The sequence below is a fragment of the Astatotilapia calliptera genome, chromosome 8, assembly GCF_900246225.1.
Source record: "Astatotilapia calliptera chromosome 8, fAstCal1.2, whole genome shotgun sequence".
Classification (NCBI taxonomy): domain Eukaryota; kingdom Metazoa; phylum Chordata; class Actinopteri; order Cichliformes; family Cichlidae; genus Astatotilapia; species Astatotilapia calliptera.
The window spans coordinates 8,555,814-8,573,088 of record NC_039309.1 but is presented as its reverse complement, the minus strand read 5'-3'; the positions used below and the strand labels follow the sequence as shown (position 1 = coordinate 8,573,088).

Below are 17,275 nucleotides of genomic sequence, written 5' to 3'. Positions count from 1 at the left end.
CTCCATTCACTATGTGATTTGTTCTGTAGTGCTGATATGGCAGTTTGGGGTTTTTTGCTTTTCCCAGTAGAATTTTGTAGTTAATGAATTTATTTAAACCAGTTTTATGTTGGTGTAACTAGGAGTACTGAGAATAGATAATATGACCAGGGTAGGATTTTAGGGTTAGGGTCTTTTTTTTTTTAAGAGGTTATGTAACTGAGATTAAACTCTGGGGGAATATTTATGCTTAAATATTTACTGTTGCCAATGTGAAGAAGGAGAGCAGGGTCCTGACCTGGAGATTGCATCCTCAGAGAGTGACATTATGGTTGATTTATTCCAGTTTATTGTGTATGTAACCCAGAGTAAAATCTGTTTTACTAGAATTTAGTAATTTCCTGCACTTATTTCCTGCCATTGGACGCATCACAAATACATGACTCCAACCACATGACTTTGCTCAGCCAATCGGATGGCATGTAGGTCATAGTAAGCCTGTCCCGGCTTTCTCCCGTCAGATGAGTGGAGGCAAGCCAGGTGACAGAGTTGTTGCAGGTTTATATTAGCAAACACTTGCTTTTCCGTTTTAATGCATTTTTTTTTAACACCAGCTAACTTATTCGATTTGGACGCTGATTATTGTGAGCCAGAGCTAGTGATGGGCAGATGAAGCCCCATGAAGCACTGAAGCTTTTCATCCAATTGGTTCACCCCAACGCGAAGCTTCATGAAGCTTCATTTGCTCTAGTAGGACACCTACTGGACGTAAAAATAATAGCTGGCATGAATTTGAAGAGTGTGGCATTTTGCACACAGCCTGTAAATGTCAACAACAAAAGGAGTGTGTAAAACATGTATATTGTAGTGATGCAGTATACTGTGTATATTTATAGTGGCAGTATGGGAAATGATTATTTGGAAATGCTTGAAATGGAAATGATCATTTACTGTGAGGTGAGGTGTGGTTGGGGTGTGGACAGTGGTTGTGCTTTTGTAACGTTGAGGTATGGACAGCTACACACTGAGGCTTTGAGCCTCAGTCCTGCCTGTTCACATTTTATTCTGTAAAAACTAAATTTTCACTGCTTTTACGTCCTTTTTAGTGGGGAGAACATAGCTGGGATTTAATGATTTAACAAATCTTTTGAATCCTTTGTCCTCCACAATGCTAAATAGCTGGGAGTCCTCAATCACCATGCTGACCAGGTCTTCATCTATTTGAGATTGTTCTCCTGAGGAAAGACAATAAAGACAAAGCACAAATATAAATATCACATACGTAACTTATAACAGTTGTATAATATTGTTATATCATTTAGTAACATTACTGCATCCTATATTATCATTGCATTTGATGGCTCACCTGGTCTTGCTCCACGATCGGTGTCCCCCTTATTCTCATGCAAAGCTCTGTAGTGCCTAAGCATGGATGAGGTGTTGTTGTTATATCCCAGCTCCCTGGCACATAGCAAACACTTCACCTTGTACAAAAGTCAAGACAGCTCAACATAAATTGTATTGCACCATCAGTATCATGAAAATACATCTTCTGTAGAAATACCTTGTTGGGAGGAATAAGATCAAAATGTTCCCACACAGGGGAGGACATCCTCCTCTTCTTAGCTGGCTCCATTCTCTCCTGACTTTCTCTCCTCACTCTCATAAACCTCCAAACTGTCTCCAAACTCTCACTAACCGCAACTCTCCATCAAACACCCACATTTTTGAATGAAGTCTGAGGGGTTTATATCGCTGTCATATCTCGCGGCAAAGTTCGAACCACTTCATGAACCAGTCACGTGGTACAGCCGGGCAGCGAGGCTTCGGACGTCATCATTTTCAGCTCCTCCCATAAATGAAGCAAGCCTCGATACGCGCTTCGCGGAAACGCCCCCTCCATTACTCGACACACGCTCCGAAGCCTCGATACAGAACGTCCCATCACTAGCCAGAGCCACAGTGCTGTCGTGCACTGAACAGAACGGAATTGGTGAGTTTGAACTTTTAATTGACTGTATTGCTACCAGCTGACGCTAATTGGCTGCTGCCGGTCCAGACAATTTGATTTTGATTTTTTATTTGATGATAGTTGTTGAATAACAAATGCTGTGACGCTATATAATATGTATATAGCAGTTGAAATGTTTTAGTTAAATCCTTATTGGTTAAATATACTGTTTGTTTAATTATTTATAAATTGTGTACCCAGGAACAAGAATAACGTAATGTATTTAGCCTAACTGGCTGACATTTTTTGTATTCTTGTGATTTCTTATTGGCCTTGTTTATTTAATGCAGGCCAGGTGAACCTTTTTGGGTATGAAAAAGGATGGCGAGCCAATGAACGGCTAGGAGCAGGACTCATTCTGCATTGAAGCTTCCACTGGACTGGTAGGAAGCTATCAAAGACGACGCTCTGTCCCGTAATTTCCGAATACACTGATTTCCACAATCATACACGCCAGTTCCCCCGTTTATGGACAATAGCGCTTGGACATCTCTCATGGATATTCAGATAAAACTCATGGACTTCAGTGTGGATCAGTGTTTTCGATGTTAACATGTGTTATTTATGGGGAACTTTTTTTGAGTACCCCTCGCTGGCATGTTTACATTTCCGTCGCACTATGATTGGTTCATTTGGTAACTGGTTTAGGATGGAGCAAGCAATAGAAAAAGAATAGGTTTCAGAGCACAACGTACTGCTTTGTATGTTAAAGGGGCTTTTGAGATTTTGGAGAAGTCATTGATTATACTGAAAGTTTCTTGTAATGAGTTATGTGAATCTGATAGATATAATAAATAATTTGCATGGGACTAATTTTGTCTTGTGAATTCTTGTCTTCTGCTTTATTGCTGCAACAAATGGACAAAGAAGGAGAGAGAAAGTATTCCGGTCTGGTTCCCAGTGAAGTGTCAACCTTTGTATCCCTGCCCACCCTCTGCTGCTGTTTGCTAGATTCTTTGGACAATCCGTTTTTACATTTGCCCCACCCTCGTGAGGCATTGACTTAAATGGAGCAAGAAGCATCTTAAGAACCCATAGAGGACAAGGGTGCATACAGATCTCTGTAAGCAACAATGATCGCTGGTTTCTTCTTTCTGCTCATAATCACGGGTAAGCAAACATTATTATATTTTAATTCAGTTATTTCAGCATTTTATTTATATACAAATATATAAATATTAGGGTTGGGACTCAAAAAAATAATCTGATTAATCGCATTTAATCACAGAAGAAAACCTGCCGCAAAGTGCAAATGTTTTTTTTCATTTAAAAGGGTTTTAGTGGGCAGTAGAATTAAATAATAGACATAAACATGAATATTTTAAACTCAAGCTCTTTTAATTTCTACATTTAAACTGCATTTCAATTCAAAACAGGGAAAGAAAAATAATATCCCTGTCCCACACTAGGCAGACTTAAAAATAAAATGCTATTTTAAGTACTGTAAGTACATTTTCAAAATGGTATTGTCTTTAAATAATAATAATAATAATAAGGCTAGGCTAAAACAGTGTGATCATGGAAGAATTTAGTACAAAACATAACAAACCCATTGGACTCAAAATACCCCCTTGCTTGTTTACTGTCCATCTCTCTCAGCCAGTTACTTAGGCAAACTAGCATGTTCACATTTTCAGAGCTCAGGGCAGCTCTCCTTTTTGTTACTGTGTGACCTGCAAGTGAGAACAGTCTCTTGCATGGGACATAAATAGCAGGACTAATCAAACGCTTGCGGGCCAGGACAGACACCTGTGGGTGGGTCTCTGCTCGACTGGACTACCACTGCGGTGGGCAGTCTGTCTCGCTGATAGTTGATTCTGCTCTGTACAAACTCAGGGTCCTGTTACACAGGGCTTCCTCATCTAAATCAGAGTCTGGAGACAATGAAGAGAGGAGGCTCTTTGTCTTTGCTGGCTCCTTTGTGGTGGCATCTTTAAAAAGTTCCTGCAGCAGGGCCTCAAGGCTGGTCCAAATCTCTTCTCGCGCTCCCCTTGCAATACACTTTAAATCCTTAAAACGTGGGTCAAGTACAGTGGCTCTTGTGGGTCTTGAGCCACTGATGGTTGGGTGTAGCTAACATTGGGATAGGGAAGGCAGTCTTAAATTTCACCATGTAGTGTGAGTCATCATCAGAGACCTCCATGGTGTCATGCAGGTGGCAGAAAGCAGGTAAAAACACTCCACATGAGACACATGTCTCACCTCCAAGAAGTTCAGTCACTAACCTGTAGTAGACAGTTCAAGAAAGTAATTATTAATCTACACAATAACTGCCACCTATAGAGCTTTTTGAAGAAAAAGTAACAGTAAGTTAAAAGTTTTAATTACCTGAATGGTTACATGAAAGTCATCAGCTTTTTGCGTTTTACCAGCTGTGATGAAGTTATGACTGGCTTTTGTTTGACTAAAGCAGCAAAAACAGCCTCTTGCTGCTTTAGTAGACGAGAAACCATATCCAATTCCACTGTGTGGAAACATCCTTCATGAGTGACTGTCTGTTGCCCCAGTGTTATGTTTGTTTGGCACAAACCTGTTGCTGGAACAGCCAAGATAATTCTACTACAATGGCAAACGCATTGGACACCAGGCACAACTCTTGCATGAGGGAGATAAACGAGACGAGTGCTGTTCCTGTTGCTCAAACCGCGGTCACTCTCAGTCAGCTCCCCCGCAGCACTGCTCTTTATTAAGGTTACATGAATATTCACAGGTTCATTAACATACAACATCTTACACAGGCATACACGTGAACAAAGAGTGCCCGTGTGTGGGTCAAGATATGACCCTGTGATTGACTCCCCAAAGCTGGTGTTAGGAGTCCAGCGGACCACCTACACAAAATGCTCTTATACTTAAACAGATACAGAGTAAGTGTCCTCCCATACCATAAATCAGAAAGAGAAGGTACGACCTCTCTAGGGTGTGTGTGTGTGCGTGCGCGCGCCAGAGTGCTCTGGAATGCACAGTCTTTGTAGACAACTAAGGATCAGACATCCTATCAATATGCAATCGATTATATATCTCTAAGCATATATGAGTATATGTTTCTAAGCATACATGACAATCCAACAATTTAAATCTGACACCCAGTCTTGCTTGCTCCTGGTGTAGTTATTTCAAGTTACTTTTCTCAAAATTTTGAGTTAATAACTCAAAATTTCAAGTTAGCTCTGCCAGTCAGTAATCTATGTGAATGACATAATTTTCTTGTTAGACGGAAGGATCTGGCACAGAGGAATGTGCACTCAAAGCCAGATTGTGAGCTACCAATGTATAGCAACAAATTGGTGCTTTCAATAGTATGTTTGCTGATAGTAACACCATGTGAGTCAGCTAATAACACAAGGATTTCATCATTTGTGAAGGTCACACTGAAAATACTCAGCAATTTGTGCATTCATGACTGGCTGTAATGCTGGTAGCTTAGCTGTAGCATTTGTAACTGAGGGCTTCAGCGTCTGGGTAAAAAGGAAATGACGCAATTCACGTAGATTACTGATTTGCAGTGTTAATACAAAATTGAGTTAAGGATTTTTTTTTTTTGATTTTTATTTAGTGGTGGAAACGGGCTTCCATAGCATGTAAAGTGCAATTAAATGCATTTTTTTTTTTTTTTTTTTTTTTTACACCAATGTTTGTTTTTTTTAATTTTGCCTTCATTAACAGAATTCAGACAAGATTTTATGTATTTACTCTTTTGGAAATCTGAATTGAAGGACTTCAGTTGTTTAAACTGGTATGAGATCTTATATTTTACTAACTGAACCAGTCAAAATATTTAACAGTTGTAATATAGATTTGATCTAGTTTATCTATCTGGTTGAAGAATATTGAGTAAAACACAACTAAATATTTCCGGATGAAACAGTTTGCAGACACTATGGCACAAAACAGACAGACGGACACCTAGTCAACTGTTTATTTGTATTAGCAACGCAATACTAATCAACTGGATTGGTCAAAGGAAATAGGACGCTGGGCTGAAAAACAGGACTCTGGTTGGTATCTGCCAGCCAAAAGTAAAGCTGATCTAAATACAGCAAGGTGTAGCATGCAGAAGGAAGCCACTGTGGAGAGAAATATAGGAAGTAGAGAGCAGAAATGAGAACGGAAACAGGTGTTGCAAGAGGTCTGGATGGCATCAGCTTGTGGCTGTGTAAGGGTTGAAGTGACATCTCAAGTACAGTATAAGTCTTTCTGTGAGTTCTTTTGTTACTGATTCCTCAGGACACTATAATATGTTATTGCTTATATATGTCCAGCGGTTGCTGTTTATTAAAATTCCCAGGTCTGTTTCCAAATCTTGAAATTTTTGGTTTGGTTGTTTGAGCCTTTCCATTTGGCCGAGTCACTTATTTATTTTAATTGTAAGCTGAAAATCTATTTGTTTTTTTTGTTTTTTTTTAGGTTTTTTCTCATCATGTGTTCTTTCAGTTCATCTATAATTATAACCAACACTTATGCACCTAATTTTGTACATATGTATAACTTCTTTTATGTTCTTTCATGTCAGGTGGATATGTCTCCAATGTAGAGCTACCAGATGCTGATAAGCAAAAAAGCAATGGGACAATTACTGGAGGTATTATTAATTTATTCTCTCAAAGCTTATTCGGTAGATTTCAGTTAAATTTGGCTTAAATAAACATGGATGTGCAAAAACAGTATGTATATGACACATTTACTGTTTTTCCATTGTCATGTCTACATCCCTGAATTATTAAGTGTATTTTTTTAACAAAGGAATAAATGGTATTAACATACAAACATGTGACAAAGAAACCTGATACATTAAACCTTAGAAATGAAAGATGTTGTAGATGCTGTATCTTTTATTTTTAAGGTGTAACATAACAAAAAAAGAAAAATCATATAGTCCATACCAGGTTCTAACGTTAATTAAACAAAACATCAGATGAACAAAAGCACATGACATTACACCATATTCTGCTAACTATGAGGTCTGCCATAATGTATATCATGCCTTCCTGAGGTGATTGATCTAAAATATCAAACAATTTTATAAAGAGTACGTTACATGTATTCTACGTCCCATTTTTAATATTGACTGATAAGATAAACATTGCAGACATGGCCTGTTAGTCAACAAAAAGTTCTGTGCATATCAAAAGGTTCTAAATTGGTGCCTACTGCCATTTCTCAGGAATACAGCATTAGTGCAGATGTACATTAGCTTTGATGGATGTAAGCAGCCAGTGAGCATGTTTTTTGTTTTGTTTTTTTTAATTGAAAATCAGGAATGAAAAGCACAGACATTGTCTCTTGTTATTTCCTAAAATAAATCTCTAATGGAGAATGCATTTTGATATCATTTCAGATAACGAAGATGAAGAGGAGAAAGTCTGTAATTTTCAGGATATTGTCAATCACCTGAATCTGAAAAAAGACGAACTTAAATACACTATGAGCCGGCCCATTATAAACAACAAAAATTATACAGAAGTGTTTATTACAATAAGACTCTATGCCATCTTAGATATGGTAATTTGTTTGGGTATTCTTTTATTATTAATGACAATTAATTAATTAGTTTTCTTGCTCATGAAACATAATGTCACAGCACTCATCCACAAAAGAACAACTCATTATTATTGTTATTATTACTTACTCTGGCTTGTGTTTCTTGCCACGACCCGTTTTTCTGTTTGTAACTTACAGTTTCTTACATCAGTGCTGTTTCATTTTTATTTAGGTATTTTTTTTTGTTTTAGTTTTTTCTGAGACATTTATTTGACACACAGTACAGAGATATAGGTTGAGTTATGACTCCATGCTAATACATGACAGGTATCACTGGATTACTTCTGCTGAAGAAATCTTGAAAAAATTTTAAGCACTACTGTCCATCACTTCCAATCAGACATGATATATGTAGTTAACTGTCTTTGGTTCATGTCTTTATATTATTATTATTATTAGTAGTAGTAGTAGTAGTAGTAGTAGTAGTAGTAGTAGTAGTAGTAGTAGTAGTAGTAGTAACAATAATTATATTGCTGCATGAGGAGTTGGCTTGGAGGCAGCTTGGACTTCAGCAGAAACTGTCTATTTACCAGCAAAGGATAACTGCTGAGGCATTAGCTGATATGAGTTAACATTAGCTAACCTGCCTGTTGAGCTTGACATGTGTCTGCCTCAATAAACACTATGTTCAAATTCTTTATTTACAGAGAGAAATTGACCAGACCTTAATTACTTACATTTGGGTTGATTTGGTGAGTTTTCTCTTAAATATATCATAGGTATATATGGTTTTCTCTGTATTGTTAAAATTCTATACTACTATTACTATACTATTTTTTTTTTCTTCAATTATTTTATTTGTTTTTCATCATCTCATCTCTTTGCCTTTTTGTACCCTTGAGTGTAGGCTTGGCTCAATGAGTACATTAAATGGAAACGAGATGATTTCTGTGGAATTGAATATATAACAATTCCTACTTCATATCTGTGGATACCAGATATAACTATTGAAGAGATGTAAGTTTGACATATGCAATATGCCCATAAACTCACTCACATATAGTCATTTTATAATCATATTTATAAATATATGCTACTGTAAAAACCATAGGGTGACAGAAAATGTTTTCCTTATTGTAATTCATGAAATAATTTACAAATTGAAGAAGGAAAAATAGCAAAGACATGGTTAGAAATAACCATTTTTACTTAAAATAACTTTATTCAAACAGAGTCAGAGGATGTGAGCAATTATCAGCTGTCTGTTGAATTTATAGGTAATTCATCTCAAGCTGTTTTGAAGCACCTTTCACAAGTTGGATTGGTTTAATAGGCAGTTCACACACTATATTGCCAAAAGTATTAATATCATCCAAATCACTGAACTCAGTTGATCCAATAACTTCCATTGCCATGTGTGTAAAAATAAATAAATAAATGAAGCAACTAAACAAGCAGACTGTTTCTAATCTGCTCTGATGAACTCGGTGAATTTCACCATGGTACCATAATAGGATGCCACTTGTTCAACAAGTCCAAATGAAACTTGCTTGCTACTAATTAATCCCCAGTCAACTGTATTATAACAAAGTAGGAACGACTGTAACTAAAATCACATAGGGAGGGGAGGTAAGCAGATGCTGAGGCACGTAGTGCGCAGATGTCACAACCTTTTATGCACATTAAATTGCTACAGACCTCCATACTTCATGTGGCCTTCAGCAAAGCTCAACAACAGAGCTTTCCAGTTGCTGCTTCCAGCTCAGCACAAACACAGGCAGCTCTCCTGTCGGGTCCCGGCATCCTTTCGAAATGGGAAAGGTATGACCAGGTGATGGAGAATAGCTGTGTGCATCAGCCTCCTCTGACACCACACCCCGAACCCACCCCTCTTTTGAACTTATAAATAAATTAAAAAAAAAAAAAAAAAAAAAAAAAAAAAAAAAATATATATATATATATATATATATATATTTATTTTTTTTATTTCAACAAAATCTATTACAATTGGATTTTAAATCATATTGGATCATATAATGAAAGACTATTCAGCATACAAAAGCAATGACAAAATATAACACATCTGTCTCTACTGCAATAGATCCAAAGACTGGTTGGAGGATGTGTTTGTGTCAGAAAGGGGGGGATTTTCTTGTAAAATAAAGAAGGGCCTAGCAAAAACTAAGTTTGGGAACCACTGGCCTAGTCAATGGTATCTCTTCACCTCTAGTACTAGCAGGTTTTACTAAGATAAAATAAGATATAGCTGCAGACATAATAAATAGTCATTTATAGCATGATGCAAACTGTTTTCCATAGTATGATAATACATTGTTTTCATTACAAACATATTCTTTTATACAGGACAGAAAAAGACAAAGCGTCTCCGAGTCCATATCTCAGCATATATCACAATGGTCGGGTTGAGTTCAGGAATGACCAGGTGGTGCTAAGCACCTGCAAGATGCATGTTTACAAATTTCCTTTTGACACCCAGAGCTGCAACCTCTCCTTCAAGTCTATCTTTCACGATGGTGAGTCCATAACAGTTTCTGTTTACATGTCCTTTGTATGGTCTTAAAAGCACAACATTAGATATTTTAACATATACTGCCCGGCCAAAAGGAGGGGCTCTAATTTTCTGTTTCTGCTTCGATGATCTCATGCATAATTTCAGGAAGGTTATCCAATGCCAAAAAACTAATTTTCATCCAAATTTGCACATATTTTGGGCCAACATCTTATTTTGATGATGTTAGAATTGGACAACTGTGTGAAAAGGAATTGGGAATTTCCAAAGAGTCACATGAAACCCTGGAGCTGCTATAGAGAGCCGTACACGTAAGCTGGATCCAGTTCTGTTTAATATTAGTTTTATCTTGTTAAAAACTCCCATTAGAAAGATTGGATGTTGCAAGTAAGCAATAAAATTTGAAATAGGCATTATACAAATGCTGGGATTTAATCAATATTCCACACAACAACTAAACAGAATGAGCATGTTTTTATAACATTTTAACTTTTAACTTTAGTGATATTACTGTTTTTCTTGTAGTTGAATTAGCTGATCTGCAGTTTTTTACTGAGTTTGGATAAGAACTTTAAAGTCAGGTTAAGTGTCTGAGGTAGTGATGTGTCGGTCGCGAACGAAATGGCTCTTAGAGCCGGCTCCTTATCGCAAGCCGTGTTTTTTGGGTTTTGTTTTTTTTTTTCCCTTCTCTCACCCTCTCTCACACACTTTTTTTCCGCTTCACTCAGCATGTGAGCCTTGTGCTTGCGCTGGGAAGAGGGGGGGAGGGGCGGTAGTTACACTCGCAGTAGCACAGGAACAGAGCGGGAGGGAGAGAGAAAGGGAGCCAGGGACAACAACGCAGTGTTGCCAACTTAGCGACTTTGTCGCTATATTTAGCGAGTTTTCAGACCCCTTAGCGACTTTTTTCTAAAAAAAAGTCGCTAATAAAAGACGTGAAAGCGCGTATCGCTTTTACTCTCAACAAGCAGTGGGTGCTGTAACGCAGTCAGTTCTTCTTTTACTCTTATGCTGTTTTGTGGATCACAAGGTTTAAAACTACTTATAAACACACACACACACACACACACACACAGTAACTCCACCAGAGTGCCTATTTCGGGTCACTTTTGCCGGTCCAAGCCCGGGTAAAGGAGCAGGGTTGGAATTGTGACATTGAATAAACAATAATTGCTAAAAGAAATTTAGTATATTTACGGTGGCCCCTAGAGACGTGTTTTGTCTCTAGGGGCCACCGCAAATATTTATATATAAACATATATAAATAAAACCAGGGGGTTTTTTGGGGTTTTTTTTTTTTAAATTTTGCATTAGTAATTCCTTTTGTGCATAATTTTATATTATTGTTAATAATAAATTAATTAAAGCAACAAAAAAACCTGAAGAGCTGGTTCGGAGCCGAAAGAGCCGGCTCTTTTTAGTGAGCCGAGCCGAAGAGTTCTCTAAACAGAGCTGGAAATCCCATCACTAGTCTGAGGTGGAACTGCGAGACAGTGGACAAGTAATCATCAATGAGTGTATCTGTCTGGATTCGTTAGGTTGCATCTGCTTCAAAAGTGAGACATTTTCCCTGAAACAATTAATAACTCCAACATAACAATCACAAGCATTTATGGCTCAAACACAGATGACCGACCACACATTCTATCATAACTTCTTCACATCATTACAGGATTTCTCCACATCTGCCATAATCATAGGTGGAAACTTAAACACAGTTATCAACCCAACAATAAACAGCTCAACAAACTCACATCATACCCAAAACTGGCATTCAGCCCCAATCATACCATAGCATACCAGCTTTATTTATAAATCACTTTAATATAAAGCCAGGGTTCACAAAGTGCTGTACATATACAAATAGCATAAACAAAATAAAATAAAACATGTTAAAACAAGTTGATAAAACAAGTTGAGTCAACCCCTTAAAGAGTGCCAAAGGCTTCAGCAAATAACTATGTTTTAAAAAGAGTTTTAAACTCAGAAACAGAAGAGGCCTGCCTAACGTGCAAGGGCATTTCATTCCACAACTTTGGAGCAGCTACAGCAAAGCCATGGTCACCTCTAAATTTATACTTATTTTTTGTTACCTTAAGGAGCTGCTGATTGGTGGACCTAAGGGAAGGGGCGTAGTGTTGGGGAGTAACAGAATACATGTACCAGTGTTACGTATTTAAAGTACAAAATATGATTAACTGTATTCCGTTACAGTTACCGTTTAAAAGGGTAGTATTCAGAATACAGTTACTTTGTTGAAATAAAGGGATTACATGGCGGTCTTTTCCTGTTTCATATGTTAGGCTATGCCCTCTCTATTGTTGGTAATTCCACGCTGGTGGAAAACCCAAAAAAAAACATGTATTACAGTGGCTTGCAAAGGTATTCGGCCCCTTTGAACTTTTCCACATTTTGTCACATTACAGCCACAAACATGAATCAATTTTATTGGAATTCCACTTGAAAGACCAACACAAAGTGGTGCACACGTGAGAAGTGGAACGAAAATCATACATGATTCCAAACATTTTTTTACAAATGAATAACTGCAAAGTGGGGTGTGCGTAATTATTCAGCCCCCTGAGTCAAAACTTTGTAGAACCACCTTTTGCTGCAATTACAGCTGCCAGTCTTTTAGGGTATGTCTCTACCAGCTTTGCACATCTACAGACTGAAATCCTTGCCCATTCTTAGATTAGATGGACAGTGTTTGTGAACAGCAGTTTTCAGATCTTTCTCAATAACATCACACTAACATCAATACCAAAGCAACAGTTAGAACAACAGAATCTTAGACACCCCACCTACCCCAGAATAAGAAAGAGCACTACAAAAAATGTAAAACAATAAAGCACTTATTCCTTGTTGGTCTGCTCACATTTATATTATTTGTCCTTTATCACATTTCTTTTTATATTCAATTTCAGATAAAGAAATATATTTGCGGAACAACTCTATTAACAATTCAACGGTCACAGAATTGTCTCGTAAGATGATGCACACGCAGTATGAGTGGCTGTTCATCGACATGTCAGTCAACAACGAAGTTGTTGAAGGTTATGGATTCAATCAAACTGTGGTCATTTACACTGTAAGTATTTCTGAAAACAGAAAGGAAAACTCGTTCTTTTCCCTTTATCCATCTACTCTAGCCACCTGGTTTCAGGTCAAGCACTCAAGTTTTTTCCACAGCAGGTGATGGATGTGCTGAACCATGCTGCTGTGTTTGGCCCAGTTCAGTTGTAGGGCAATCTTTGAGTTGCCAAGTTTGCAGTGGACAATATGCTATGATGTACATCAATTAAAATAATTTTTATTCATCAGATTTATCAGCCGTATCATTTAGTTATCATAATTTGCAGTATATATTTAGGAGTGTGTAGGATCAGGTGGTCTCGTTGATTTTAACCATTGATATCAACGCGTTATCATTGTTAATGTGAGGTTTAAAGGACTTGTATTCAGCTTTAATGGAAGATAAGTCAGGTTTTACTTTTGATACTTTATACTTGGTTTTTAAATAACAGTTTTATTTGTAGTGATATTTTTCACAGTGTTGTTTATTTCCTAAAGGAGTGGTTTGAATTCCTACACCACTTGTCTCTGACAGCTAATAGCAAATATTTTTTGGTAATATATCAGATATTTATTTAACTATAGAAGTACTTTTTTGCAATTTTTCAGCCAGGAAGGAGTGCATGACGGTGAAGAAGTCCATGTAGAGTGCAGCAATAATTTGTCAAATGTCACTGCACGCCACTGCCTTATATATAGTTGTGTTCAAAATCATAGTAGTGTATGTTAAAATGTGAGTAAAGTTCGAAATCCATATATATTTTTTTAATTTCCCTTCATTTGTAACACTGCACATTATATTTTTCATCAAAACATGAAGGAAAAAAGTATCAATATTTCAATTACTTGTCTGCATTTTTTCATTACAAACTCAAATATTTACTCAAAGTGGAAAAAATGTTAAGATTTAGCCTTCCTGTGTATCACTAAACTAATATTTAGTTGTATAACCACTGTTTTTGAGAACTGGTTCACATCTGTGCTACATGGAGTCGATCAACTTCTGGCACCTGTAAACACGTACGCCAGCCCAGGATGATTTGACAACCTTCCACAATTCCTCTACATTTCTAGGTTTTGCCTCTAAAACTGCATTTTTAATGTCACTCCACAAGTTTTCTTTTGGATTAAGGTCCGGGGATTGGGCTGTGCACTACATAACCTTAATTTTGTTGGTCTGGAACCAAGATGCTGCTCACTTACTAGTGTGTTTGGGGTTGTTGTCTTGTTGAAACACCCGTTTCAAGGGCATTTTGTCTTCAGCATAAGGTAGCATGACCTCTTCAAGTATTTTGATATAAGCAAACTAATCAATGATCCCTGGTATGAGATAAATAGGCTCAACACCATAGTAAAAGAAAAAGCCCCTTAAGTTTTTTTCCACATCTCTCTGGTTTGGCTTTCTATTTTAAAGCATTGGAGATCATTTTAGCTGAGCAGCCTAGCATTTTCTGCACTTCTTTATATGTTTTCCGCTCTCCAATCAACATTTTGATTAAAGCATGCTGTTCTTCTGAACAATGTCTGGCACAACCCATCTTTCTAAGGTTTTCGGAGAATATTGCATGTGCAACATGTGCTGGCTTCATCCTTAAATAAGGGCCACATGAATGACACCTGTTTCTTCACATAATGAATGACCTCACTGGTTGGACTCCACACTGCTATTATTGTGAACACGGCCCTTTCACTTAATTATTCAATTGCACAGACTCAGGTGCATTCATATTGTGAATGTTGAGTCTGTTGGTTTCTCTGACTCTACTCACCTACTGGTAAATTATTTGCCATGTAATAAAATGATTCCTATCAAAAACACTGATCTGATTCGTCATGTTGGACTGCTATTATTTTGAACACAACTGTACATCCTGTGGTGGTGTTACAGACACCCAAAACAACATTAATAACGCTGCATGGTTTGGCACATTTACACCACCCAAAACTTCTCACTTAACTCCTTTCTCTTTACTATTTGAATACAAATTCACATAATACTTCTTTGAGTGTAAATCTGTCTATTGTGCCTAACCACCTGGGGAAACAAATTCACAGATTACCATGAAGAGGAGGTCTGTCCTCTACGTTGCCAATTTCATCCTGCCAGTGCTCTTCTTCTTGCTTCTGGACTTATCCTCCTTCCTCATCTCAGACACTGGGGGTGAGAAACTCGGCTTCAAGGTCACTGTCTTGCTTGCTGTCACAGTGATGCAGCTTCTTCTCAATGAGATTCTGCCGAGCTCTTCAGACAGTATTCCACTTATAGGTAAGGAAGCGTGTTTGACTGCACATATAGTCAATACTTATTTGTCCACAAATTTAATAATACTGTCTGCCCTCCTCAGCTGTCTACTGCATTGGAATTTTTGCTCTGATGCTGCTCAGCCTCCTGGAGGCAATTTTGGTCAAGCATCTGATTGAAAAGGAAGATGAGACGGATGGAGACCGAAGCCTGGGGGAGAACTCTGGGAACAACCAGGGCGGCCACAACTTCTACAGCTGTTTTAGAGGTGAGCTTAATCATAGCAAACATTCCACAAATCTGCATGCAGTTTTAGTTGTGTTGCATTAATCTTTATGCCTAATGTTTTTCCAGAGATTAGGAGACTCAGTCACCACGCCTCTGTTGATGAGGTATCTTCTCATGAAACACCATCTGTGTCTCTGTCCCGAAAGGTTGGGAAAAAATGCACATTTTTTTTCTCTTTTCAGAAACTCCAGGAAGGGATGTTTGCATTGCAGAGATTATCCTGTATCTTAAACTGTATATCGGAAGCAAACATTTTTTTATTAAATCAATGTAGAAACAAACCAGTGTGTCAAATGTTAAAGCTATCATGAACCTTATTGGCCTAACATCTTGTTGATTGCCTTTCTACAAAACCACTCTTTCAGGGCAGCAGCAGTATACTGACAGAGGTGTCCTTTGCTCTGGAAAAAGTCTCAGATGAGCTGCAGGAGACAAGGAAAACAATGACTTTGCTCAGCAGCAACAGGAAGTCTGGATACTGGACCAGAATGGCTAAAAAAGTCAACAAGATTTTCCTAATTTTTTATTTGACTGCAGTCACTGTGTTCTTAGCATATATGGTTTCATTGTGGAACAGTGCTGAGGGTAAGTAGGGCTAAAGTTAAAAAACCTAAAAGAACTAAAGCAAAAAAGAAAACACACAAACGTATTTCTTACTCTGTGTTATATATTTGCAGTTAATTTCTATTTGTCCGAAACAAAAACATTTTAGAAACCAGAAAAAATTTCTGAAATTGTACTCTGATCTCGAGTGTTAGGAGTGTTGTGATCAGTGTCAGGCCATAGTCAAAAAAGTAATGTATTACACATATTACCCAGAACACTTTTCTTAAAAGTAATGCAATAAATTACTCCAATTATTCTTAAAAGTAATGCAATAAATTACTCCAATTAGAAAATAATTAATTATACTGGCATTAACATTATTTTCACCTTATTCTGTAAAATAACCTGAAACAAACGTTCATAATAACCATTTAAAAGTATAAACTGAGTCTACAGTCCACCACAGCAACACAAATCCCTATCGCGACAAGGACGCACGTATGATCTTTCTCTTAGTATTTAGGTATGAACACAAAGCTGACAGTACAAGCAAAGATGAAAACCAGCACAAAAATTGTTAAAAAAAAAAAACAAAAAACCATCGCCACAGTGATTCTAGAATTCAGAGAAAAAAGTACGCATTGTTTCACGATTTATAAGATGGAGCATTAGTTGTATATTCATAGTTTATTATTTAAGTGTAGCTCCTGACCTGATGCTTCCTTGTACAGTTTGCCCTTGTTGAGTTTGAGTGTATTAGCTAGTTCCAGTTTTATTTTTCCTACTTTATTTATTCTTGTGGTATTGTGTTTAGTTCCCTTCCTGTTTCCACTCTCTGTATTTGCAGTGTATTTATAACCTTACCCTTTCTTTGATTTCTATTAGAGTATTTTGTATCAGTATACTACCCAAAGAGCTTTATTTGTCTAATTAACATAGAAAAAATCACATCATTTAGTGGTCATTAAAGTGTGTTCAGATTTATTTATTTATCACATTTAATATATTTAACTTATTGATGATGATTTATCTCATAAATTCTGGATGAAAAAGACGTCCCCACTTTTTGTTTTGTTTTTTCCAATGTCTCCAGTTCTCTTTTGTACATAAGCTGGTTTTAAAA

At 37.2% G+C, this 17,275-nt stretch overlaps 1 protein-coding gene across 2 annotated transcripts; it reads left to right on the top strand.

Moving 5' to 3' along the window:
* The first annotated feature begins 1,900 nt into the window (after nt 1-1,900).
* On the top strand, nt 1,901-16,428 carry LOC113028206 (5-hydroxytryptamine receptor 3A-like). 2 transcript variants are annotated; one of them, XM_026178283.1, is made up of 13 exons: nt 1,901-1,972; nt 2,281-2,373; nt 2,861-3,100; nt 6,504-6,572; nt 7,329-7,492; nt 8,179-8,223; nt 8,379-8,488; nt 9,836-10,005; nt 12,929-13,092; nt 15,132-15,342; nt 15,422-15,586; nt 15,673-15,752; nt 15,972-16,428. In XM_026178283.1, the coding sequence occupies exons 3-13, from the start codon at nt 3,064-3,066 to the stop codon at nt 16,197-16,199; spliced, it is 1,443 nt and encodes a 480-aa protein (XP_026034068.1). In that variant the 5' UTR covers nt 1,901-1,972; nt 2,281-2,373; nt 2,861-3,063; the 3' UTR covers nt 16,200-16,428. The 2 variants fall into 2 exon arrangements, with proteins under 2 accessions (XP_026034068.1, XP_026034067.1); XM_026178282.1 differs by having other exon boundaries at nt 2,858-3,100.
* Nucleotides 16,429-17,275: the final 847 nt, after the last annotated feature.

Coding starts and splice junctions, on each gene's coding strand:
- LOC113028206 (XM_026178283.1), top strand. CDS start 3,064: ATGATCGCTGGTTTCTTCTTTCTGCTCATAATCACGG. Junction 3,101..6,503: donor CTTTCTGCTCATAATCACGG/GTAAGCAAACAT, acceptor CTTTCATGTCAG/GTGGATATGTCTCCAATGTA. Junction 8,489..9,835: donor GATATAACTATTGAAGAGAT/GTAAGTTTGACA, acceptor TCTTTTATACAG/GACAGAAAAAGACAAAGCGT.